Raw genomic sequence first — 26891 nt, forward strand, 5'->3', positions numbered from 1 at the left:
GGATGCAAAATTTGCAAACCATTTTCAATTTCATGAGGGTGGGAAAGAGTTTAAAAGCCTGATTTTAGTTAAAACTAACAGCAATTGCCACAAAATACAAAAGAATCCTGTGTATTTTAAGACCATATGTTGTATTTTTTTTCACTTTGTAAATGCAGTGAAGTCATAGAATTAGCCCATCATTTGTTATTTTCGCATATATAACTAGTACATTAACAGTACCTAATGTGTAAATTCATGGGAATTATCAAATCACACTGGCCCTGAATCACAAGGTGGATTGACTATCTCCTCTAAACCGGGGTGGGCAACTTGAAGCACCCTCCAGGTGTTTAGGCCTGCAATTGCCAATGTCCCTCACCTCCAGTAATGCTATCTAGGTTTATCTACTATCTACCATCTAACGAGAGTAGAAGGGCAGAACATCAGGATACCCACAAGTTTTTCAACCCTGCCCTAAACGAAATCATGAGTGCCATGAATAGCAATGCATACAATATCACCTGAGGTGGCCATTTAAGTGTCATGAAGTATGTGAACTCATAAGAACACCTACTGTTCTCCATTTCTGATACTATATAATATAAACATCTTGAAGATTCCTTGAAATGGCGTATTGTTTAAAAAAACCCTGAATATAGATATATTATCCCAACAGTTCTCTTCAAACACAATTTTGATCTACCCTAATAAAACTGTATAGGGTAAGATATAGTAGCAGTATAACAGTTATGGTGTTATACATACAAGTTAGAGGTGCCTTGACTATTCATGGGCATGCTATTGTCTTCAATGAAGCAGAATTGTTGATGATGCATATATAAAGATTTCCGCTTTCTGAGCATTCTCTAGCACAGAGAGTAGATAGGGGAAGCTCTAGCAGAAGTGAGCTTCATGAAAGCCATTGTGGTTTAGTGGTGAAGAGTGATGAACTCTTAAAGGTCAACCCACAGCCAGCACTAAATGGCTTTTTGAAGAACAAGGAACACCGCGTTGCTCCTGTAGTGCCCACTGGGATTCTGTAGGATTGAGGTAATGGAGGGAGGGAAAAGAGGAGGGAGGAAAGGGGGCAGACAACTGCTCCTGTGTCTGCTTATTTGTCAGGCACAAATTAGTCTTAATCATGGGGGTATGAATAGAGCAAGTGTAATTATTTAAAGTATCTTCTATGATAGCAGGGCTTTCAAATGTCCAAGCAGCATGTAAGCCTCTGAACTGAGGCTTATGTGCATGCCATACATGGAATTAAGTGCCACATCTTACGCCATGTATTTTATATAGATATTTTTTCCAGTTACCTAGAGAAAGTGCTAGGGACAGGGAAAGAAGAAAGGAAGTTGTGCCACTGATAGGAAAAGCTCTAAGCCTTTGGCCCCAGCCCCTTCCCCTCCTCACTACAGCATGCCCTTTTTCTTTCCCTTCAAGCCAGTTGCAATCTTGGAGGTGTAAGCCAGTGCAGAATTTTCCATGCCAGTTCCAAAGGGGGAAGTGCAGGAGCTCAGCCTCTGATGTCCCAGCTCTGAGGTCAGAGGATCTCACAATGGGGCCTCCTGAAAATCCAATGGCCTCTCTTTTTGTAAGCCATCCAGAGACTTTTAGAATCGGGATGGCATATAAAAACTTTAAATAAATAAGATTTCATAGTAAGTGTGCTAAAGCTTACCCTATTACTATGCTATATTCTTGATTTGGTTCCAAAAAGTGAATTAATTGGAAACAATCAAAGCTTTCTTGTTAAAGTTATCCATTAATTCAATATCATGAATGACAAATGCAATCCTAGCAGGAAAAAAATTGTTAGAGGAGGGTTAAGGAGAACTGTATATAATTCAGGCATTATTTATGTATTTTATTACATTTGTATCCCTCTACCTACCATCTGGGCAGCTCACAACAAAGTCATTATTGTATTATTGAGTAACCCAAAGGTATCATACATAAAATAACTACTCAGAGTAATGTTTTTGCACATAATTTATGCTTGCTTTTTAATATGGTACTGAGAATAACTTCTGAAATGGAAAATATAAAGCTTTTCAAAGAAGCATGGAAGCAATAATATGTCTCTGCATTAGCTAGTTGGTGCACAAATAAATTTATTAATTATAGCGCATCAAAATATCTTCCTGTGTATTCATTCGCCCTCTTAACTATATTGGAGGGAAAAAACCAAGTAAGAATCTTTAAAAATATTCAGAATCTGTTGTAAACACAAACATTAACAGATATTTAAGTGAATGGATAAAATCTAGAATAGTACATGACCAATGATACAATAGTTTTAAAATCCTGCCGTTAAAGACCAAAGTTATCTCATGCTGAGTCAAGATCCACAAAGACAGGAATTTGGACCTTAGGAGTTGTACATGTCCAGTACATCTCATAAAACCAGACCATGCATGTTCAAGAAGGGCAAAATACAAATCCCAATCACCCCCATTAAAGGTCACAGGGAGGGACTACTGCTCAGTGGAAGCCATGGTGTGGGTGTAGAAGGGCCACAGTTCAGGTAGCAGGTAATGGAGAAACTTGAGACCCGTAAAACAAAGGCCAGTCAGCACAGACAAAGACAATGCATGCATGCATGGATGATTTAACTGACTTTGTACATGACAACTTCCCTTTTGTATGGCATTGCCATTCTGCTAGTGACTTTATTGCTGCAAGCCACTGAGATGTACTGCAAAAAGATGAGTCACCTGGTATGGGTACTTAGCAGATCTGTTAAAGTTGAAGAGCATTTTAAATTATTATTTTTTCTTTAAAGGTGGATATTAAAGTATTCTAAGCATTATATTAATAAAGCTGAGCTTTCCTGAAGGGATTTATTAGTTTATCAAATATTTCCCTTGCCCATCTTACCCTTTTCTATAGGAAAGCTAGCAGTTTTTGAAAAAGAACATTATTTAAAACAAATTCAGTGGAAGTGAGTTCAGTAGTAGGAATTTGGTAGAGAACAAATTTTACAGCCTGACTAGGAGCCCTGCTAAGGTTGTGACTTAACCTCATAAAATTTCAAATGCAACAATGAACATATGGTACTCAGTGGAGGGAAAAATGAGTTCTTTCCCTATCCAGTGACCCTTATTTGAAAGCATGGAGAGTTTATTCCTGGGGACATTATAAAGAACACTCAAAAAGTGAAGAAATCAAATGGTGCCAACTGTTATAACAATTGCTCCAAAATGATTTTTTTCTAGTTTTAGAAAAATAGACGATTTAATAGTACATTTCTCAGTTCACGATAAATGGAATAGCTACAATGAGCAATGATTTGAGACACCGAGTTGTGGTATTATCGCCAGCATAGCATAGTGGTTGGGGTACCAGACTAAGGCTGTGGAGATCTAGGCTCAAATCCACACTTAAACATGAAGTTCAGTGGGTGGCCCTTAGCAATCACTCACTCTCAACCTAATCATCGGGTAGGGGAGGGAGAATGGAGGAAAACTTGTAAAACTCTCTAAGAAACTTGGAAGGAATACAGGATATAATGTAAGAAATAAATGGGCCTCTATATGTGGAAACTAGTAATCATTACAAATAATGATATGATCTACTCAATAACAAAATTATAGTATTTTATGACAATTTAATTTTCACTAAAAATGAACTGAAGAAAGCAAATAATTTGTTTTGTAGTTACAGATATGTAAAGGGATGACTGCCCAGAGACCTTACATCCTATCATATGCTATCCACATATTGTACCACACTTCATGTACTATCTTCTGGCTTACCAAATGTGAGACAGAGATTTCTTCATATCAGCCTTCTCTAATCTGGCACTTTCCAGATGTATTAAACTATAACTCCATTTCTAGCCAGCATGACTAAGCTAGATGGGGGTGACCAGAGTTGAATTCCAGCAGACCAAAATTTGCCATGTTCGGAAGGCTTCCTTAATGTTGTAGTTCCATGCCCCAAATCAGAAGCAAAACCATAATAAGAGTAGTTCTATAGCAGAGGTTTTGGTTTTGTCCAGCGCCATGGCAATGTCATATGTCTGAAGACAGGAACAGCTCTGGCAACTGGCATTTCAGGTTCACTTCAGTATAGGAGGTTTTCCAATTTCAAAGTTGCTATTCAATTTATTTTACATCCTCCTGAGATGCCTCATCAGTTTAGTCAGGAAGTACTGACATCAGAGCAAATTAATTTAAAAGCCAAACACTGGGTAACTGTGTTGCAACACAGTTACCATTGATTTGGCAGCCAGAAAAGGACAAGATCAGCAAGTAAACCTGTTAACTTGAGACCTATTTTTATTAAGTGTTTGATCTGCCATACTTCATTTATGAAAAAGCTAAATATAATTCTTTTCATGTGAGAAAGCAAATCACTTATACCAGCTATATGCAGTATTCTTTCTTCAGCAAAATAGATTTATGAGTAAAATCAATATACACATTTAATAGGACTAATAATATCTAAAAACTGTGCAGTAACTACTCTTCTTCATGTCAAGGCAGTAATGAACATTTAAAGTATTTTAATAGCTCAGCCAATATAACCAATTATGCAATGCTGGTCTATCCTTTATTTTTGACCTGACATCTTAAAATACTTGATGGAATGCAAACCCAAACCATCAAACTGTTATTGGGAAGACTCCTTCATACAGAATAGCCAGCTGACAATGAAACAATTTTGTGCTAACAGGAGCTGCTAGCATTGTGATTAGAATCATAAAGCAAATCTCTGTGATATTTTGATTTATGTTACAAAGTAGTGCTTTTCCCATGCAAACCATAACCCGCCTGAGAATGACCTTGAGGCTGAATATTAAGCAGATTTCACTGTTTTGAATTCTGTAGTTTGGCCTGGTGTCACTGGGCAACTTTGGATGCTACCACATCTCCAATGGTCTGGAAATGCTCACCAGCATTTCCACATGTCCTGCTGATCACACCACTGCACACTGGGTTGCTGAGTTTGCTAACTACCACATTCATTTCCTACAATGCTCTGGAGCGATGCTGCCATGAAAGCATTAAAATGGATGTCTGCTATGGCTGCCACCACCAGATAAATCAATGGGTCACTTGAGATGGCCCTCAGATCTGGAACCAACTATGACTAGATGTTTTAGGATCCCACCCCCCACTGAACATAATGGGATTATATCTTATATATGGAGAGGCAGCATCCATTTATCTGATTGCTACTGTTGGGAAAAGTTCAAACACAATACTGGAGAAACCTACCAGATCACACTAACTCATTCACTCAAACCTTTCTTCATATTACCATACACTCAATTGTACAGACAGTCAAAGAACCAATCAATCAACCAGGTGATTAAGCAGAGCACGACAAACGAAATCAGAAAATTTGTCAGTGCAAGTCATTGAAAATGCAGTCTTTCCAGTGATTATAAAAGACATCTGGGTTGAGCCAGGAAGCTGCAAGCAGTGGGAATGTAAGCATCAGTGAATGTATCACTTGTGTTTAGCTAGTGTTCCAATACAGACAAAAAGGAAAAAACTGTGATGAAGCACCTCAGCCCAGTGCGAAGATTCAGGACCTGAGGGACCTATTCCTTGTTCTGTGTTCCTCTCAATGGCAGAAAGACACAGAAAAAATGGTCATCATTGTCCGATTTATTCCCACTACAGCAGTGCACTTTTTGAATAAGGCTTTGGAGTCCCTCAAGATGAGGAAAGAAAGAAAAGCTCAGGAGAGATAGGGAGAAAAAGAAAATTAGAGATATTATGAATTGGTACCTTCCCTTGGGTTCCAAAGCTCAAAACCATTCTTAGAAATGTACTTCTATTGAGACTCTACAGAAAACAGATCAGTTTGAGCTCTAACTATCCCTTTACCAAAGCTGTAAAGAGAAGCCTTTGTTCATGTAAAGAGTTGACTCCAACCTGGAAATTTCCCCTCAAACCCTCCACCCGCCCTTTTAGTTAAGCTTATATATCCACCTTCAGGGCTAGCTCTCATTGCTGGACAGCAAGATGGCACAAAAAGCAAAGAACCTTCAATTCAGCAGCTCATTTCTTCCAATTTCTCTTCAATAGGTAAAAAACTGTGTCTTGCACTGTTCCCCTTCACCTCCTGAAAACCCTTCCTCCCCTTCCAAAACAGGCTGATTTTCACACTGAAGCTGAAGAACTTCACTAGGCATAGCAGAAGGAATTCCACCCCTCTCCCTGGTCCTCCTCTGTCCAGAATCTATGCTTTGTGAAACAGGCTTTTCTCCCCTGTATAAGAGAGGAGAAAAATGACTCTTCCCAACAGTCTCAGAAGAGGCCCCTTACAGTTTGTAGCAAATTAAAGTCCCTGAGGCATGCAGAAAGTTCTAAATACTGTCAGTCACTGCAGTGGGTGAAAAGGCATCAAAGGGGATGCAGAATTTGTATACTGAGACTGAGCAAACAGATTGGGTGAAATTTATGTGTAAAATTGCTTTGCTCTAGAATATTTAGAATAAATGCAGGTGCATAACCAATATGTGTGAATCACAGAAACCACAAAAAAAAAGCAATAGAATAAGAATGGGTCTTATAACGTGCTAGGAACCAACTTCTACAAAGGTATGATAATCTGACTGTACTTACTACAGACAGTAATCTGACTGTATTTTTCCCTCAGAGTGCTATTTTCCTCAAGGCACTATTATTTATACCACTAAATAAAACTGGCTTTTGCTGTTAACTAAAATGGCCAACACATTAAGCACCACAGGAGGTTCATTTGTTTTCTCCTTAATGGTGCTACCCTCTATTTTTGTGTATGCATGTAGTCATGGTTGTTAAAGAAATAAAAACTGTTACAGGTCTAGGACAAAGCTTGAGTGTTTCTGAAGTAACTCTAAGCAACAATCTTAGATTTAGAATTATTTGGCATGTCAGGTAAAAACAAACAAAATGTGGCTGAATTAAACAGCAAAGATCAATGAAGTATTAAAAGATTTAATTTTGCTTTGATTTTTCCAAGTATTTTGAAAACTATTATAGGAAGCAACTCATTTATTTTTGCCTACTCTTCATACTATGGTTATTAACTAGAGGTGATGATGTATGTAATTATTTATTCTTAGTCCAGTGTTCTGCTCAGTCTTATGTTTGAACTTTGACTGAATTATTTTACAAGCTGTTTGAGGAAACAGAGTTTCTAATTAGGAATGTAGCTGTTGTTCATGGATGAAGAAGCCTTTAATAATCATTTCGGGGGGGAAAAGGTGGGGAACTTTTCCCCACTAGTGCATTTAGAAATGGAACATGGAAATAAAAATGGTACTCTATTTTTCTTTGGATATAAGCATAATATTGTTAGTATTATTAAAATAAAGAAGTTTTACCAAGGCACAATTCTTCTTACTGATGCAAAAATACTTATGGTCAGCTTTATAGTTTAAGGAGAGAAATGTGTGAAATTCATTACCTGTGTAATGAAGCATAAAGACAATGAGTTTGGGATTTTTCAGAACTAAAACACTCTTTTACTGTCCATATTTCTTGATCATTTTAGTTAAAAGGCTTAATAGTTTATCCTTGTTAATGCTATCCTATTGCTCATCTTTTTCTCTTATCATAGTGAAGTGCTTATATTTTTCAGGAAAGGTTAAGTACTTTCTTGTCTCATCATCTATCATGCCAATCATAGGACTACTCAAACCCAAAATTAACACAATTCCTATGCATAACATGCTAGCAATTAGGAGATTGCATGCAGTTTCTGTAGGTCATCATGTCTGACTATCCCATATGCATCGCATGTATAAGAAAATAGCACTCACATGAATTAAGAAGAAATTAGTACCCAGTAAAGTTTCCAGACCTTTAAATGAAAAACATATGAAGACCCTCACAACTGGCATAAATTACAGGATGCAAGAGCTTTATACATATATGAGAGGCTTGATAAAGAGTCTGACTTCCCTATCCAATGGACAGCATATTGGCTTGTTAACACATTTTTATTCCTTTAGATAATTTTAGAGACCAAGGAATCTTCCCCACCAATTTTCTTCTGCCGATTCCACAGCCAGGTACAGTGGTACCTTGGCTCACACACTTAGTCTGTTCCCGGACTCTGGTCATGACCCAAAATGGTCGTGAACCAAGTTAAATTTCCCCATAAGGTTCAATGTAAATAAGGTTAATCCGTTCTGTAACTATTTTTTTTAATCAGAAAAATGTGAAGCAAAGTGATAAAGAACAACAAAGATCATGGCCCCCCCCCCCCCCCCCGCACAACCATGATCGCGCCTGTCATCCCTGCATGTGCCCATCATCCTGGCACATTGGGGGGGGGGGAGATGGCGCACTGGGGGAGGGAAAGATGGGGGCACTGGGGGGAGAGACAGGCATGAAAGGGGCATGTTGGGGAGGCAGACACGGGTGCACTGGGGGGAGAGCTGGTCGTGAACATGGGCGCACTGGGGGGAGAGATGGGCGCAGTCATGCTGGTGGGGAGATGGCCAAGATTGTGGTTGCACTCCTGCAGGAAAGACCAGTGCGATCTTGGTCATCCCCCCCGCCACCCCCAGCACGATCGCAGCCATCTCTCCACTCGTGGGGGCTGGAGAAATGGCCGCGATCATGGTCACCACCCAATGTGGAGTTCGCGACCTGATTTGGTTGTGAATCGAAGCATTTGTGAGCCGAGGTACCACTGTACTTACATTTTATTCTTACCCATACCTTTTCATTTAGATTCTTCAACTACTGAAAACTGGATAATTTCATTTTTTCACAATTTTCCCAGTTGTTATTGAAGATACTCTTATTTATGGAAACCTCTGGAATTTTACCAGAATGACCACTTTTGTTTAGTCAGACCTTCTTACCTCGCTTTTCTTCTTAGACCACTATTAAGGCCAAAATTAACATTTCCTATACTTATTGAAATATTCCACTAATAATGAAAACGGTGGAGGCCTTCTGCAATCATACCAGCAGTAAATGAAGAATGAAGAAAGTATTTCACATGCATGTTAGATCTCATTCATTCTCTCAGAGGTTGTTATAGGAGTTGTCATAGTAAACAGTGTTCTGATGCTCTTCAGCAGTGCAAAGAGAAATTGGGAGAAAGAACAATTCACTTTTCTATCAACTGTACTGTTTCAGTATAGTTGAAACAGTATAGTTTCTCAGGCAACTGCATTTGCTTTAAAAAACAGTTAAAGAAAAATTAAAAATATCTCCATTCTTTATCATTTACAGAAAAACTTTGGAAATCCTCTACTTTATCCATTTTGTAATAAACAGCTCTAATCAGATGAATCTAACTTTTCAGAATTGGTCTTGAGGAAATTATGTGTGCACACATGTGTGTGCGCGCACACACACACACACACATAAAACATGCACACTTAAGGTTCAAGAAGCATGTTTTCAATATGCAACAATTCACATACAAAACACAGTCAACAGAGTTTGAAAACTACACCTATGAGAACAATGTGATGAAGGACATGTCAGACACAGCACCTGCCTCGATTTATCACTCACAAGACTGAAATATTTGCATTAAAAGACGAATCTCTTTGGGAGACCAGAATAAGTTTGTCCTTTAAAGGATTGTTGTACTGAAATATTTCCTCATTTGTCATAACATTGAGATTTTCTGCTGTTCTTTTTTACAGGCACATTTTGGTCAGGAGAGCCAATGAATTCCAGAAGATCATGTGTTCAACCTCACTCCAGGTTCATCAGTCCAAATTCTTAATTAACCACTTGAAATAGCTTTTAATTTCATCAACTTAAAATGGGCATATAAATGGTATCAAATCAAGATTAATAAGATAAAAATAGTTAAACTCTGAACCCTAAGTAAAATATATAACTATAGGAAGCTTGCTGAAAAGTAAAACAGATACACAAAACAAACAAGTCTTCCCTGTTCAAAGCATTGTTTAGAGTATGTGAACTGCATGTAGTTTGCAAAAGTATTCAGCATCCTTCCCTTCTCCTCCCCAACGTGTGCTATAACCAGGAATTGCAATGGATTTAATGGACGTTGTTACTACCTGATGTAGACAAGATACTTAATAATGTGAAAATGAAAAGTATATTTATGATGGCACAGAAGTTAAGGAAATAAAAACAAACTTGCACTTATTGGTTGTATAAGTAAGCATCCACCTGCTTTGCTGTGGCATGCCTAAAGAAGCTCTGTCTCCAGAAGTCAGAGTAAGCTGTTGAATGAAGTCCACCTGCATGAAATTCCAATGCCACATGGTCTCAGAGAAAATACACCTGTTTCTGGATGATCCAGAATTTGTTGGAGAACATATCAAATCCATTATTATGCAATGCCAATAATACAGCCAAATTGCAACTCTGCCTAAAGAAGGTTGTCCACCAAAATTCAGGGACTGCCTAAGCAGGGGACTGGTGAGAGAAACAATCAACAGGCCAATGGTATAAGAGTGGAAAGAAGAACACCACTGCTGAAACAAATCCATCTCAAAGCCTATTTGGAGTTTGCTCAAAGGTCAAAGTAGTCCCATGTGAAATGTTCACACCAAGATAAGATACAGACTTTTGAAATGAGTGGTGTTCATTTGAATATAAATCTCAAAGCTCTGGACTGCCTTATTTTCAAGGGGCTGCCTTTCATTAAATTCACTTTCCTTCTGCATTCTGTTACAAATATACACAATTAGAGTACTGACCTGGCTGATTAAGCAGGCCTTTGTCAAAAGCTACCTTCTTGAGAACAGTTACACATTCTTTTCAAAGGGGTGATCAAAGAGGGATGTTACTTACAGACCAATTTAAGATTCATTCAAAATGCCTTCCTGTTTTGGTTTCCCAGATGACCAAATGAATCCAAGTTTTATGGGGACAATATGACTGACAGAATCTGACTTTAATGCACTCACGACAAAATGAAATGAGTTTTGAACTTCTGGTTCACTGTACTAATTCTCCGCATTACCCAGTTACAACTGATGAAGAATACAATGGATGCTCTTTAATTCATTCATTTCTGACTGATTTGTGAAATTATTAGAATTACTAGATCAATAGTCTAACGTTTCGAGAAAATAGTGAAACTGAAGTTTCCTTTGTTTGTATTTAAATATTCTAGATTATTAAGAAAGACCATGACAAATCCATATGGATAGTAGGACAGTGGTGATGCTTATTTTATTAAGATACTATAATCAACAGCACCAATGAAATTCATAGCAGCGACTTCATATATGCTTTTGTAAAAGTGAATGATAGGTTGAAAATTTTTCTATAAAGCTGTCAGATGAACTAGGGTTTTCAATAAAAGTATTTTTATCACTATATGACTGGACTGAGACATATAATCTAAAATGCTTTGCAGCATGCTTGAGCAGTAGCTCTTCCAGCAGCCACTAAACACACACATCTGGATGCAAACCACATAAGCTGAATGTGCTAAGTTATTCAAACAGGTAGGTATGTTTTTGAAAATTCAAATTGTCTGCAAAAGTAAATTTCAAAACAGTTGTTAGAATACCATAATTAACAGTCAGAATGTTTGTTATCTTGCTCGACTACACACAAATGAAGAAACATGTCAGCCATTAAATAAGCATATTTGCTGCTGTAGCTACATCTGAATTTAATAATCCCAAATCTGATGCAAGAATCAATCATGCTTATGTGAGGATTTTGTCTTAAATCCAACACAGCAGTCAATGACTGCACTGATACAATGCAGTTTAAACATCCCCTAAAGGCAATTTTGCTCCACTGAGATGAATGTGAAAGGAGTAGACAGATTCTTCAACTCCTAAAGGTGATCAAATTCATGGGTTTGGAGTCTTGGAGAAGCAACTTAGAGAAATAAAGCCATTTGTATCTCCTTCCTATGCTGTGAGTGGCTGAAAAGTTTTATCAGTATTTATGCTAGGACAAATGCTGTTTCATCTATTTAAGAAAAATTGACATACTTATTACAGCAGTTGGTTAATTTTTGAATTTATAGCTGGTTGATTCCCTTCATGGGAGATCTAATTAAAGAAAATGAGTGGTTTTGTTTGTTATAGTAGATGATTATTGGACTACAGAAAGTTTACATATCCAATTTTTGTGTATGTATCCAAATGTGTGTTTAATTGGAATCTCACCATGATGATTATTTATTTGTCCAGAATGAAGTAAAACATTTTTTGCATTAATATGACATAGGAAACACAGAGGTCTTTAATGACATGTGATATTAAAAACGTAGAAAGGTTTTTCACTATATTTCTTTACAATTTTTTCCAGATGTATACTCCATAAATATGTTCCCTAAAGAGAAGGTAATATTAAACAGGGTTACCTTTAACATCCAAGGCATTTTAGCAATGAAAATTTCTATAATATATACATGAAGATTAAACTGTTTTTGAAGTGTTCAACTGTTTTTATGCACTGCTCATAACTTGCTTGCATTAGGTAGGATTAGAAGGCCCTTATTTTGCTCAGCTAACTTAATGTGTAAATAATGTATATTTATAACTGAATCTTTCATTTCCAAAAATGTTCAGATAAAGAAATGTGAACAGCACCTGGGTTAATGTTTTTGGATGCCTTTACTCTCTATGTATTAAAAGCTGTACAGGTTTCTTTGTGAAGGGCATTGCCTTCTATGGTGAGCAAAATATTTGGTGCCATAGAGAATATTGGTATATGTGCTTACTTATCCTCTTGATATAAGAGAATGGGAAGCTACTGAATATTTTGGGCATTCCATCATATGTATTTTAAAACACTGTTCAAATATGTATGTAAGTATCTATTTAGTTTGTATAATTACAGAGGCCTAGTATAAAAATAGGAAATTAAAATGGTGCCACTTGGTAGTAGTTATTATGTTTGATCTTTAATGGAAAAGATTATTTACTGATATTTGGCTTTGGGTAAATTCACAGAACATGTTTTCATCTAATAAATGTTTTATTTATGTTATACAAAACACTGTATCCTGCTCTTCTGTGCTTGCACTTCTCTCAGAGCAGCTAACAATGAAAGCTACCCAGAAATTCCATAAAATTCTACCACAGAGGGACACAAAGAAGGGTGCGGCCATCAGATCCTAGGACGTGGGCAATCTGATTCAGGAGGATGTTGTTTCATAGTTATCCTGGACCTGTGCCATTTGGGCTTTGAAGGTAATCACAAAAAACTTTGAACTATGGCCATAAACAAATTGGGAGACACTGTGGCTTTTGCAGGACTGTTCTTCCTGGCAGGAATGAGGATCTGCATACTATTTGCAGTCAAGGAGCAGCAATATGGGTCTTCCATTGTGTTAAAATGATTACTGCATCTGCAGAGTACAATTTTCTTTCCACTTGGGGGCTAGTGGAAATCAGAGTCCAATCAACTGACTTGGTAAAAATTTGAAAAACTGTTCAACCTTTTTCAAGCATTTAGTAGGAAGGATTAAAAAAGATTTGACAGGTCCACTGAAAGAGACCTTACATGTCTCTGCTTACATGTTCCTTCCCTTATTGCCCTCAACATGTAGAGATGTCAACAATACATGGACACTTCCCATTTTCAAATATCTATGGCTGTGAAGCTATCAAAAACTCTCTTGCCTCTCCAGTCCACAAAAGCCAAAGAAGGAAAACAGTTTCATAGCGAGATATTATCAGAGATTAAGTCCAGCATAAAGTTAGGAAACAGTTCAGACTCATTCTGCCAGTTCAATGTATGGACATACGTTCCCAATGAATTCGCCAGTTGCCTGAGACAATTTGCTGTGACCATTTGGAATGGATAATAGAGTATAATAAATTTACCCAGATAGGGCAAAGCAGGAACAAATGATTAATTCTCTTCTTATAACTAGCCATAGAAAAGAGAATTCGCAGACCATGTTTTCATCAACTATGTGCAACAGTCTATCTAAACAGAACTTATTTAAAGAAAGCAAATATCAGTCTGCAACACTGGCTTAATTTATGATCTGAGACTGGAATCACCACCTTCTTTTATGGAATACCAAAGTGATGAATTATATGTAGTTACTTCGTTTGTTAGCTTGTTTACCATTTTTAATAGTTGCAGTGACCTTCTATATTAAGAAAAATAATTCAAAAATCTAAATAATATCACATGTAGTTATTTTATGATTTCATTATGCTTTCAAAATAGCTTAACTTATCTTATGAAAGCTGCTTCGAAATTAGTACATGACAAATAAAAATAACCGACTCTAAAAGTGCTCTGATCAGTTGAAGACTCCAAAGATTAAATACTCAGAGTGCATACCATTAAAGTTGAAAGGCAGAGTGTCACGGCAGTATGGGTTTTCAATTATAAATAAAATGCAGACATTAACTACTTAGAAATCAATGTACTTCTCAACAATACCATAATATCTGCAGAAGAGTCAGCAAAATAATTTGAGAAACCCAATCATGGTTTATTATGCTCTTTTAAGTCTTTTGCATTGTTTTCAATATTCTAATTATAGATTCAATGTATAGAATAAGTAAATTAGTCAAGACACTAGGAGATGTGTGAACAGCAGTTTTAAAAAGCACCATGAAACGTAGCCATAGGAGCATCTATGCTCCTACAATGCTAAATACAATTGAATTTTATCTGGCCAGGGCGGCTTATTTTATAATGTGTGTTTTAATTAAGATTATTTTATATGGATTTTAACTTGTTTTATCTATGTTGTAAGCCGCCCCGAGGCTTCGGCGAATGGGGCGGCATAAAAATGTTTTAATAAATAAATAAATAAATAAATAAATAAATAAATAAATAAATAAATCTTAGTAACAAAGGTCAATACATTCCATTGCTCTTGTTTTCCAATCAGCCTCCACCTAGCTGATTTCCCTACAGGATGAGAAGATAGGGGAGTCCCTTCTTATTCCATGGGTGGTAAGCAAGATGAATGTGATTTGGATGAGAAAATAGCCTGAGAAAAAGGAATTATGCACTTTCTTCCTCTATTGCTTCAGTCAATTCACATACCCTAGTAGTTACATTCAGACTTATCAATTATTTCCTAGAATTTCACTATATGAAATGTATTGAGCTGTGTCAAGAAGGATGCATTTCCTTCTGTCATTCCAAACCAGGGAAACCTTTAAGATGTTGTGGTTTGCTGTTAAAGTGTTGTTCTTCTGAAACTTGGGATATGGCATTCTAGTATATGTCATTCCATATTCTAGAATGACATATGAGAAAAATAGACAACCCTTGCATAAATCTAAAATAGCCCTGGGTCATACAAATAACTTGAAAAGTGTGGCAGGTGCCCACCGCTTGAATATTCTGGATAGTGCTGGCACATACACAACCCACCATGGCTTAAACAAACCTCAATGGGCTACAGAAATCATATGAATTCAGTCATTAATATATTAACATTAGAAGGCAAGGTTTTTGAAACAACTGTGCAATGCCCTATAGAAAATATAGTGCTACTTTATTGTGTTTGCTTCTATGATGTCTTTTTAGTTTTATTTCAATTTTCCCTCCTCTTTTCTTTTCGGTAGCTAGAAAATTTTTTAAAGCTGCCTGCATCTAAAAAAATATGCAGTAACTGACAATGTAAGCAGTTCTAGAGTCTTATGCCGCAATGCACATGGCAGGTTTTTCATGAGCAGAGCCATAGGTGAAACTAGATGGCCTGGGAGAGCCGTTCTGACTCACTCGTTTCTATGTTGCTGTGTAACTGTTAAAACACTCGTATGCCCCAGCCACCATTTTTTCTAAGGCTTGTTTCAGTAAGCTTTTAGAATATGCATGAGAACATGTAATGTATTAAATATACTCGGGCATATAACTCGCTATTTCCTGTTTTAAGAAATTATGAAAAAGTTACATTCATTTATGCATGAGGATATTAAGGCTACAGATCTGCAGGGTTTGTTAGGAAAGTTTAAAGCTAATGATTGCCCTGAAAAGTCAGAGGACCTTAACCTAAGGAAAGCAGTGTAGTGATGGAGGCCATTGCTGAAAATTAGATAGGGGCAATTTGCATGAATGATTCTTTCTGTGCACCAAATTTCCCTAATTCCCCCTCCCACTCCACTGAACATATCACAGCACCATCTCTCAGGAGAGGTTTTTTTTTCCCCCCCAGATGGGGCTGAGTAATAGGAAAGCAGGACTGGGGAAGTCTCAGTGCAGGAACAGCTTTTTGCTTACCAAACTTTTGGATACAAAAAAGTATTCTTACAGAATTAAAATATTATGCATAGGAAATCGCAAACTTACTTCTATCAGTAATGATTGTTCGAGCTTCTTGATTGCTAGTTTTGTTTTTCAGATTCTGTGCTGCTGTTATTAGCTCCTCCAGTTGTGGGCGTCTTTGTTCCAAGTCTTGTAGTGTTGTCTAAGAAGGAATATATTTTTCATATATCAGTTATTTATATTGAAAACATATATATCACCAGTCTCCTCGACCTAAAGAACCACGATAACATCGTGAATTGTCAGCTATCTGTGCTTTGATGAAAAAGAGCAAACCAAATTATGTGTATGCAGACACATAACTCTGTAGACAATTGGTTAGTTAATATTCTCCTTGAGGTCATGAGGAATGAACAATTTAATGAATTAAATTAGACAGGAAGTAAAATCTCATTATATTAATTTGGAAAATGGAACTCACATTCATAGTTACATATTTTGAATGGATTTTGTAAATAGGCAGTGACTTCTGCAAAAGTTTGTGAAATTAAGCCAAGTACAAGGATAATGAAGGATGAATATCAGCTCAACATTAATTACATTAGAATCTACTCGACTATTTCAAAAAGAAACTTTGTTATGCTCTAAGCATAGCAGCAAATTAGTCAGTTCTTTAAACACCTGTGTACTATATACAATAAAAATTTGATCAGCCTGTTGACATGAGAACTAATGGAAATCAGTTGCAAAAGTTATAAAATATGGATAGAAATGATACATATCAAGAAGCTACTGTTTGCAAAAAGACATTCTGCAATCTTTCTAACAGCACAAGATTTTCCTTTGTGTCAAATTCTACAAAACTAAATTTGTAGGCCATCGTGGATACCTATACAATGATTTCAGTTCTGCTAATTAGAAATATGGTATTTATCAATATATTATAAATACAGGCTATTGTTAGGAAATGGGAAGGAGAGAAGTAGCTGACAGATTTTATTAAAAAATAAGTACTAGGATGCTATCAAGGGCTAATTTCTCTACTGGTGTAATTGCAGTTAGTGTGTTCTGTCAGACATTGTAGTCCTATCTAACTTTTAAACCTCATTTTGAATGAATACTTGTGCACTCTTTTTCTCTTTCTTTTCTGTCCCTTCTCACTCTCATAATATACACATTAAAGAAAAATAGCTTTTGGAAATGCCAGGATCATGAAGTGATATGATCCAGGAACAACACCTCTGTGATTTTTTAAAATGTAAAATAATGCCACTGACTTTTAAGACATTTTCCACGTTTGTGATTAGTGACTGTTCAAGAGAAATCCAATTTTCAGGTTCCTAGCTTTTATAGATTCTTTACACAAAAGTGTGGTTGAGATATGGAACAAATTGCTGAAGTCAGCAACTGAATGTGAATAGACCAAACAGAATGGATTGACCAGAGAAGAAAAAAAATGTGAACGATTCCAAATCCAGGTAGACATGAAATAAAATATTTATGTCAATTCTCTGTTGTTACCTGTTAAAATAAAAAAGAACACCAGTAGTTATTTGCAAATACAGTGTTACCAGCCTGCTCTGTTTTTCTGGAAGCCAATCTATAAACAAAGGTTAGGCTACAGAATTCTTTCATGAAGCACATTCTATCATAAAACACATTGTGAATAAACTAGGATACTCTCTGTAAAGGTGCATTTAGTATCTTGACTAGTGAGAGAAAGGCTTTTACTGACGCATAATTATAAATATTTTTCAAAGACTGCTACCTCCCCCCCCCCCCCAGGGGATTCTGATTCCAAATGTACTTGCCCTGACTGACTTCAGCTGTTAGACTTTCAATTATATAATGAATGCAATACAACTTCTGTGTTGTGACAGGTGGGTGGTATAATAGAGAAATTTGAGGGGAAGTGAATAGCTAAGGTATAAATATTAAGATATTTCTTCTCTGTGGGATAACTTTATGTGGCCGGTGAAGATCAAAAGTAGGGAGTTGATGACTCTGTTATGCCAGGAACGTGTTCTAAGATCTTACCATAAGTAGATTAAACTAGCAGGCAGGAAGAGTTCTGCAACTCAGAGAAAGGCAGGAGCTGGACCTGGTTTCCAGTGTATCTGGCTGGAGCAGAGCTTTGGGGAATTTGGCCTGAGAGGCTACCAAGAGATGTTAAAGTATTGTTTTAAAAAATGGTGGCAGCAGAAAAAGGTTAGTTTGTGATACTTCAGCATTTGCTAAAAATAAGACACCCTATATGTGAAATTGCCCAAGGAAGAAGCAGTTATAGCTGGTAGCACTTACCGGGAATGGACATGCCTATAAAATGCTCTTAAGATCATGTTCTTGCATTACAAAACACTGCTTTGCCAAGATGTATCTAATTAATTTATTGAAGTGCTTTGTACTTTTCTGAAAGTCTACGCTATGTTCTATCTCATTCAGTCAATGTAGGATGAAATATGCTTCCTCTGTTTAATGACATTTGCAGTCTATTTTCAGTCATTCCTTCAATTTCATCATTTCTTTTGGAATTTTAATAGAAATTAAGGTAGGCTGATAATTACTATAGATTTACAGAATGCAAAGGTGTTTGCAGCATTTGTTTACCTGCTCATAATTGAGTTATGTCATTATTTCTATTTGTCAAATTCATGCTGAGTCTGCAGGAGTCTCCCATGGCTATATATTGAAAATGAAGTCATACGGATATTAACTGGACTTTCCTAGGATTCCCATAGACATTCAGACAGAAAGCACTTCTTTAAACATGCATAGGATGGCACTGTCATTCATCAAAATTATTAATGCAGAAGTTACTAGCAACTTAGCAGCATATGTTACATCGTATTAACATATATTGCATAGCATATATGAATAGTATTAAAACCAACAATAATTTGTAAGGTATTTTTTATTTGCTGGAAAAACACAAGGTTTTATAAGATAATCTGAAAAAAAATATTGTTTGTGTTTTAGTAACTTCAGGTATGTCAAAATTCACAGTATAAACATTCTGAATAGTCCAACTTTTTTATCCTTAAGACCATTATAATTTATTTATTTATTTATTTATAAAATTTGTATGCTGTCCAATTACTTGTGTCTCTGGACAGCTTACAGCATAAATAAATTGATGACCCACTCTGGCTGCAAGTTAATAAAATACAATAATAAATTTCAATATTAAAACATATTAAAATATTGATTAAATAAAAAGGTCTTAACCTGATGCTGAAAAACGCTGAAAAATGATGGCACCAGGCAGACCTCTCTGGGGAGCGCATTCCATAGTCTGGGCACCACCGCAGAGAAGGTCCTCCTCTGTCTCCTAACATCTTTCACAAAGGGTTCCCGGAGGAGGGCTTCTGTTGCCGATTCTCAGGGAGCAGGATATAAACTCAACATATATAGACACCCACCCCTCCCATATGGTTGCCTGATTCATAGAAAGTCTTTAAACTTCTTTTTGGATGCCTAAAAATGGAGTATCTTGGCTGGCTGGCTCAAATATTGTTATGAGCTTCATAATTTTCTGAGCAGTGATGTTTTAGGGTTTCCAGGCTTGCCTAGGGTTTGGTTCCTTTAACTGGAGCCTCGATTAGCATTGCTTAGGATTTGCACAAGTTTATAAATATTCAGATTCAGCCATGGGTCTGTACTGGCATCCTTGGAGATGATACTGTGGTCTGCTGCGGTGTACCATTGCTAATTGCTATTTAACAGCTATATGAAGTCACTGGGGTGAAAATTAGGAGTTTGGAAGGAAGGTGTTATCAGTAAGCTGATGTCACTCAGCTCCATTTCTGTCATGCATGAATAGGAAGAGGCTGTGCATGTTCTGAACCAGATATGAGTTGGATGAGGGACAACAAACTGAGCCTGAATCCCAACAAGATGCAGAGTCTATGAGAGGTGTCATAGCCGTTCCTCTGCCATTCCCAAGCAGCCCAGGAAAAAAGGCATTCTGATAATATAAGCATTGCTAATCTGTCCTGAGAATGCCTTACAGATAGCCTGATTGAGGTCAGCAGACACAATCATTAGGAATCCCAATTTCACTAATGTAATTAAGGTTCTTCAAGGATGAAGCTTCATCACAAGTGAGCATGGAGAGAGATAAATAAGGCAGACGCTGTGCTTTAAAGGAAAAGCTGTGCACATTCTCATAATCATCACAAGAAGAAAGAACTTGCTGACAGCCATGACTATGGAGTGTCTTGCAGTTTCCCTACTTAGAGTAGGGCCACTTAAATGTTACTCTAAAAGCAATCCTATGTCTCCAAACAGGCAAATTCCTTTCATATGGGATACCTGGACGATTTTTAGTTGCATTCATGCACAATAGGAGAGCGGAGAGCTAGACTGAGTCAAACAGAAAAGAAAAGCACCAAGGATTACTGCCCTCTCAGTTGCTCATTCAATAATTCCTAGAAACCACAAAGTCTCAAGAGCCACCTGTTGTTCAAATGACACACTGTTTACTTTACTCTCCATAACTTTTCTTGTCGCTACATTGGCAAATGCACAGATTTCCAGAACTCATAGAGACAAAGGATATTTACCACTCATCCCTGCTGTACAACTACCTGTTCAGACTGTGTGTTCTGGGTCACAATGAGCAAGCATGGAGCTCGCATGCAGTACTGGCTAGAAGGCTCTCCTATATGGAGAGTTGTTAAGTTAACTGAGACTTAAGAAGGCTGATGGAGCTTGGTCATCAAGTGTCTGCCCCTGCTGGATGCTGACTGCAGTTCTCAAGGGCCAGTGTCTGTTTCTGTGGTATCATCCTCTAGAACAGCTGAGAAATGCAGAAGTGCCATTCTTAGAATTCAATGTATCATGCACGTTTTTGTGAATTGGTTGACATTAATTATGATTATTTGGTCATGGGTGGATAATTTAATGAAGTTTTAGATTCTTTCTTTAGATAGAAATGCAGTTCCTCCTAAGAGGCAAACAGTGGTGGTATTTACATTTCAGACCTACATCACTGTACTTGCTTTGAGTATACTTGGAGAATTTTGCATCTTGATGGAAGAGAAACACTTTTATTTCACCTGTTTATCATAATTGCTTTCAATTATTATTGCTATTGTTGTTATCATTATGGTTTGGTTTCTGCATTTTAGTATTTTAAATTAATTTTGCAAGATTAAAACATTGGTAGGGTCAAAGCATATCACAATCTGTTTGGGGTTGACATTTTCAGATTTCCAGCCTGCAGCTTTCTAGTGCTGCAATGTTTCTTTCCTTAATGGCAAAATGTTTTAAAATCAGACTTTGATTTTGAACTACCTGAACAGTTTAAATTCAGTGAAGGTGCACCCATGTGCTACTGAATGGGAAGCCAGTATCATCTTTTTACATGGTTGAATTATTGTTTGTGCCTTCTATAAAATAAAATTGAAACAAATGCAACAAATATGTCTAACCATGAAGCTAAAGACTGTTATAACCAAGTTTTCTATTTCTCCAGCTGCACAACTTTGCTAGGAGAAGCAGAATGTTAAGTATCTATTGTACGATATCCTTTCACAGCAGGCAGAATTGCCTTAAACTGTCTATGGCAGGCATATTGGGAAATTGGTGGACATCATAGTAAGATTCTGCTGCATCATCTTAAACAGCAAAAACACTGAAATGTTATTTATGCTATTAAAGATGAGAGTGATATGACAACCTAAAATGTTACAGTTAGTGTCTCCTGAATATTAAGAGCAATAGCATTGTATAAAGAATGCTATATTGAGGGCAAGCTAATAATGACTGTCCCACACCACACTTGTTAGTTATTTGAGTTGAGAAACCTATATGTGGGTCAAGAAGCAACAGTGAGAACTGGACACGGAACCACTGATTGGTCAAAATTGAGAAAGGAGTTCGGCAAGGCTGTATACTGTCGCCCTGCATATATAACTTATATGCAGAGCACATCATGAGAAAGGCGGGGCTAGATGAATCACCAGCTGGAATTAAGATTGCTGGGAGAAATATCAACAACCTCAGATATGCAGATGATACCACTCTCATGGCAGCAAGTGAAGGGGAACTAAAGAGCCTCTTGATGCGTGTGAAGGAGGAGAGCGCAAAAGTTGGTTTGAAACTCAACATTAAGAAAACTAAGATCATGGCATCCAGTCCTCTCACTTACTGGCAAATAGATGGGGAAGAAATGGAGGTAGACAGATTTTATTTTCCTGGGCTCCAAGATCACCACAGACAGGGACTGCAGCCAGGAAATTAAGACGCTTGCTCCTGGGGAGGAAAGCTATGGCAAATCTAGACAGCATACTAAAAAGCAGAGACATCACCCTGCCAACAAAAGTGCGTACAGTCAAGGCTATGGTTTTCCCAGTTGCAATGTATGGCTGTGAAAGTTGGACCATAAGGAAGGCTGGGCACTGAAGAATTGAGGCCTTTGAATTGCGGTGCTGGAGGAGACTCCTGCGAGTCCCTTGGACCGCAAGGCGATCAAACCGGTCAGTCCTAGAGGAGATCAACACTGACTGCTCTTTAGAAGGCCAGACACTAAAGCTGAAATTCAAATACTTTGGCCACCTCGTGAGAAGGACTCCCTGAAGAAGAGCCTAATGCTGGGAACAATAGATGGCAAAAGAAAAAGGGGACGGCAGAGGATGAGGTGGCTAGATGGAGTCACTGCAGCAGTTGGTGTGAGCTTCAGTGGACTCCAGGGGATGGTGGAGGACAGAAAGGCCTGGAGAAATGTTGTCCATGGGGTCTTGATAGGTCAGACACGACTTTGTGACTAGCAACAACAGGATAGGATGTGGCAATAAACGCATCCCCAGGGCTTCTTCAACACCACTGTTCACTTCACCAAATCTAAGGATCTATACTTTCATACAGTCTACTAACTTGAACAAGTAAAGGGACAGGCTCCAATAACTTAATGATCTACTGACTATGGGTCAGTTACTGCTGGTGTTATGAACCATGCAGTTGGGCTGCACAAGAGGGGTAGCTAGAAGGATATGGATAACAGGGTAATAAAGATCAGAGCTAGCAACAAGTACAGAAGTATTATTCAGACATGATGGGAGAGGATGAAGAGGGATGGAGAAAATGAAAAGCCACCTGGGGTGTTATTAAAGCAGAGTGCAGCTTTAATTTTAAGTTCTCTGTGGGTTCTGTATGTAGGGTTTCTTCTAGCTCCTGATCTACAGAACTGTCTGTTGTGTTTTGAAAAAGAGCTTCATTCTTTGCATATTTCTCCTAGATAGTAGTTTGGTGGCTGCTGTTGGGATGCACTGTAAATATAATTCCTTTGTAATAGAAACCTTGGTATTTGCACATCTCCTAACCATGGGGCAAGGTGGTTGGCTGTGTTGGAGAAAGTGTTGTGGACAGTTCCAGGCATTGTGGCTAAGCCTTGGAGGCGAGTATGAGTTCTGTAACATCACCATTATGTTACTGAATTCACCACATGGTGACTGGTACTTGTCATGCCTGGTTAATTGGAATGTAAGAGACCATCATTGTGACTGTGTGGCTTCTTTCGTGGTTATTACTATTATTGGGCTGTTCTCATTAATCTTGAGAAACCACAGGGTACCTGTTAATTACAGCACTGAAACTTGCCTTGTTAATGGACTGAATGAGAACAAATGAACTGAGATGAAATCCAGAAAAAACAGATGTACTCCTGACCAGTGGAACACTTGAGGGCTTGGTATTTAATGGTATACCCTTCCCTCTTTTCCTCATGTTACACCTTTTAGCTGTTTTAGTACCCTCCACCCCTATAGTTTATCCTTTTAATACAAGTATATTTTCACCCAACTCTTGGGTTTGTCATGTGCCAAATCCAGTGCCTAGTCTAGGGTTCTGGGACCAGGGAGCTACTGGGCAGAATTTTTTGCCCAGTTGGCCATTTGAGTAGGGAATCCTGGTCAGCCTTCCTCTATAGTCTGCTCCTTTCTTCTAGCACTGGACTACGGAACTGATCATGTTACACCCAACCAACTTTGGCTCTGCATGTTCAATGGTGTTTCATTCTGAACCAGATGTAGCCTGGTTTTTCCAGCTTCTTGGCTTTTCATGGGGCATGTTGGGCTTGCAATTTCAATTAAGACTTCTGATCCTACTTCTTCTTCCAGTTATGTTTCAGTCTCTAAGGCATGGGTCCTCAAACTACGGATCTGGCCTGCCATGCCCATTTATCCGGCCCGCCTCAGAGGTTTTGGACTCTCTGCATGGGCGCACCCCCAGTGGTGGCTTGCTTGCGGGGAGATCGTTTTGGATTCACTCAGAAAAAATGATCTCTGCGCAAGCAAGCCAGAGCCTCACCTCACGCCCCGCCTCACCGCATATGTGCCCCTCCCCTCCCCTCCCCCTCACCGGCCCCCACCCCCTGCCAGCACCTTTCAACTGGCCCCCTGTTGAAAAAGTTTGAGGACCCCTGCTCTGTATCTAGAAGGAAGGGGACAGTATGCAGGTTCAGGGTACAAAATCCCACCACACGATGCAGTTCAAATGTCATTTTTGACCGAGGTAGGATTAAAGACATACATTGTCTCAAGAGCTCTAACCTTGGAATGATGTATTTTGAGAGAAGTGGGCCTACTCTTTCTAAATATGCTGGCAAAAAACTGCACTTGAATCTTTGGGCATCACACTCAAATGATATCAGGAACTGTAGACATGACATTTACACAGTATCTTTATAATAAATATGCCCAGTTAAATTATTCCCATAGAACATAATTTGCATCTGTTTTCTTTGCACTGAGCAGGATACATTCGAGAGGAAAGAATTTGCATGTACATATGAAAAACATTTCAGAACTAAATTGTGAAATATGCTATTTCACTGATTTCATGTCATTAAGTTTCTTTTTTAAAGAATTTTTTTAATTTTAATATAGGAAACATAGTTTTGTTCAAGCTTGCAATCACCCTCTAGAATATATATATAAATTGGCAGGCAAATCCCACCAGAACAATCAGTTATCCCATAGTACTAAAGGAATATGTTTCAGTAGGGAAAAAATAGTAGCAAGAAACACACTTTTCCTCTTATTAGTCAGTTAACTCCTACAAGGAAAATATGTATATTATTGCTTTATATTTGCAACATGTGTTACAAGCTAGCAAGTTGAAGTATCAGCTTTCAGAGTAGTGATGGCATCATTTGAGGCAACCAAGATCATTTTCCTCCAATAGAACAGGAACATTATAAGGCATGCAAGGAAGAGGACTTATGATTTCAATAATGCAACCAGGCTGCCTGAAGGTGGTTTTGATGGGGACGTGCATCCAAAGCATGGATTCAGTGAACAGTTTAGCTTAGGAAATAAAAGGGGGAGGCAGGCTGATAGGAAAAAAAATAAGAAAATCACAATAGTGATAAGATCATGATCTACTTTCTATCTTAGCTGGAATGAAAATGTCCCCTCCTTCTGTGGAAATATGGGATGCAGAATCAAGAGGCTAACATGCCATATTCTCATTAGATCACCTCCCAGAAACTGCCTACCTGCTTAGACTTAAAAGTGAAAGAACTCTTTTCCTTGTGTTGGGAGAAGGTACATACCTGGAAGATAACTAAGCAGAACTGACCCTTAAATACACTATCTTCAATCTTGATATTAATCATTCCAGAAAGAAAGAGCAGAGTAGTTTCTTGATACCCAGCATGCTAATGCATGACAGCTTCTGGTGTCTTGGTTCAGTGCTTTCATACTAGACAAGAAATAAGGGAAGTAGGGCAAAGAAGGTGAAATTTTACATGCTACCAAAGCATGACAGGTGCCTTATGGACGACATGGTCCACGTGGATATCAGAAGAATCACTGGTTGTGAAAGGGTGGAGACAAGAAACTGGTTCAGGATTAAGTAATGGGTACATATAGATGTCAGCTGTTAGATGTGCACTGATGCAACACATCCCAGATTGAATGATTGAATAAACTGGTCATCTTCCTTCATAAACTGTTCTCAAACTGGCCTCAAAATCCTATTTGAACAATTAAAAATACAATACAAAAATCATTAAAGCAACTGAAACTGCAGCAGTAATACTGATCACTGAACATTTAATAGCCATGGAAAATTTCTATACCTGGCAACAGAAAAAAAGCAGGTCTTGGCAGAATTGCTAAGACAAAGAATTTCAGAAGGTGATATCTTCATGGTAAAGGCTTTACTTCCAAGAAAAAAGGAAAACATACCTCCTCTAAACTGAGACAGCAGGAAGAAATATACATGATATACATGTCCAAAAAGAATGACACCACTTACACTTACAGTTCAGACATGTGCTCAGATCAAACCAAGTAGTAGCTAGAGATCTTGCTTACTACTGAATTCGACTCCCCAGATCGTTTGAAATTATATCTGCTTGCTCAATAATATCTTAAAGGAAGTACTTTCTTCCTTGTAAATAAATATGTTTGGGATTGCAGTTTTAAAACTCCCAAAGCTAAATGAAGAAGAATGTTGATTATGAAAGATGGTTCTAAGTCATCTTACAGCAAGGAATGTTCACCCAAATCCTAGCCTCCATACTAGTGACTGTGATCTCTGTTATATTATATAGTTTTCATAAGATCCATAGGAATTTATTTTATTCTATCTCTTCTCAACATTGTGATATACCTTATCTTTTTAAGCAGTATATATGATTGTCAGTAGCACCAGACTGATTGATCTAAGAAGTCACCTTCAGCACTATCTAGTTAAACACAAATACAGAACAGAAGGACACTAGAAAGGAAAAGGGTAATGTTCACACTATTTGTGAGCATATGGTAAAATGTCAACTAATGGGGTCATGTTGACAGCAGC

General features: G+C 37.7%; 1 protein-coding gene across 8 annotated transcripts in view; it reads right to left on the reverse strand.

Annotated features, from left to right (window-relative positions):
* DMD (dystrophin) overlaps nt 1-26891 on the reverse strand; it is a 994758-nt gene that overhangs the window by 282672 nt on the left and 685195 nt on the right. For all 8 annotated transcript variants that reach the window (XM_044441365.1, XM_044441364.1, XM_044441363.1 and 5 more), the window contains one exon: nt 16170-16287. In XM_044441365.1, coding sequence (XP_044297300.1) covers nt 16170-16287 — 118 coding nt within the window. The remainder of the gene's footprint in view (nt 1-16169; nt 16288-26891) is intronic.

Source organism: Varanus komodoensis, unplaced genomic scaffold (assembly GCF_004798865.1).
Source record: "Varanus komodoensis strain SLA01 unplaced genomic scaffold, ASM479886v1 scaffold4, whole genome shotgun sequence".
Taxonomy (NCBI): domain Eukaryota; kingdom Metazoa; phylum Chordata; class Lepidosauria; order Squamata; family Varanidae; genus Varanus; species Varanus komodoensis.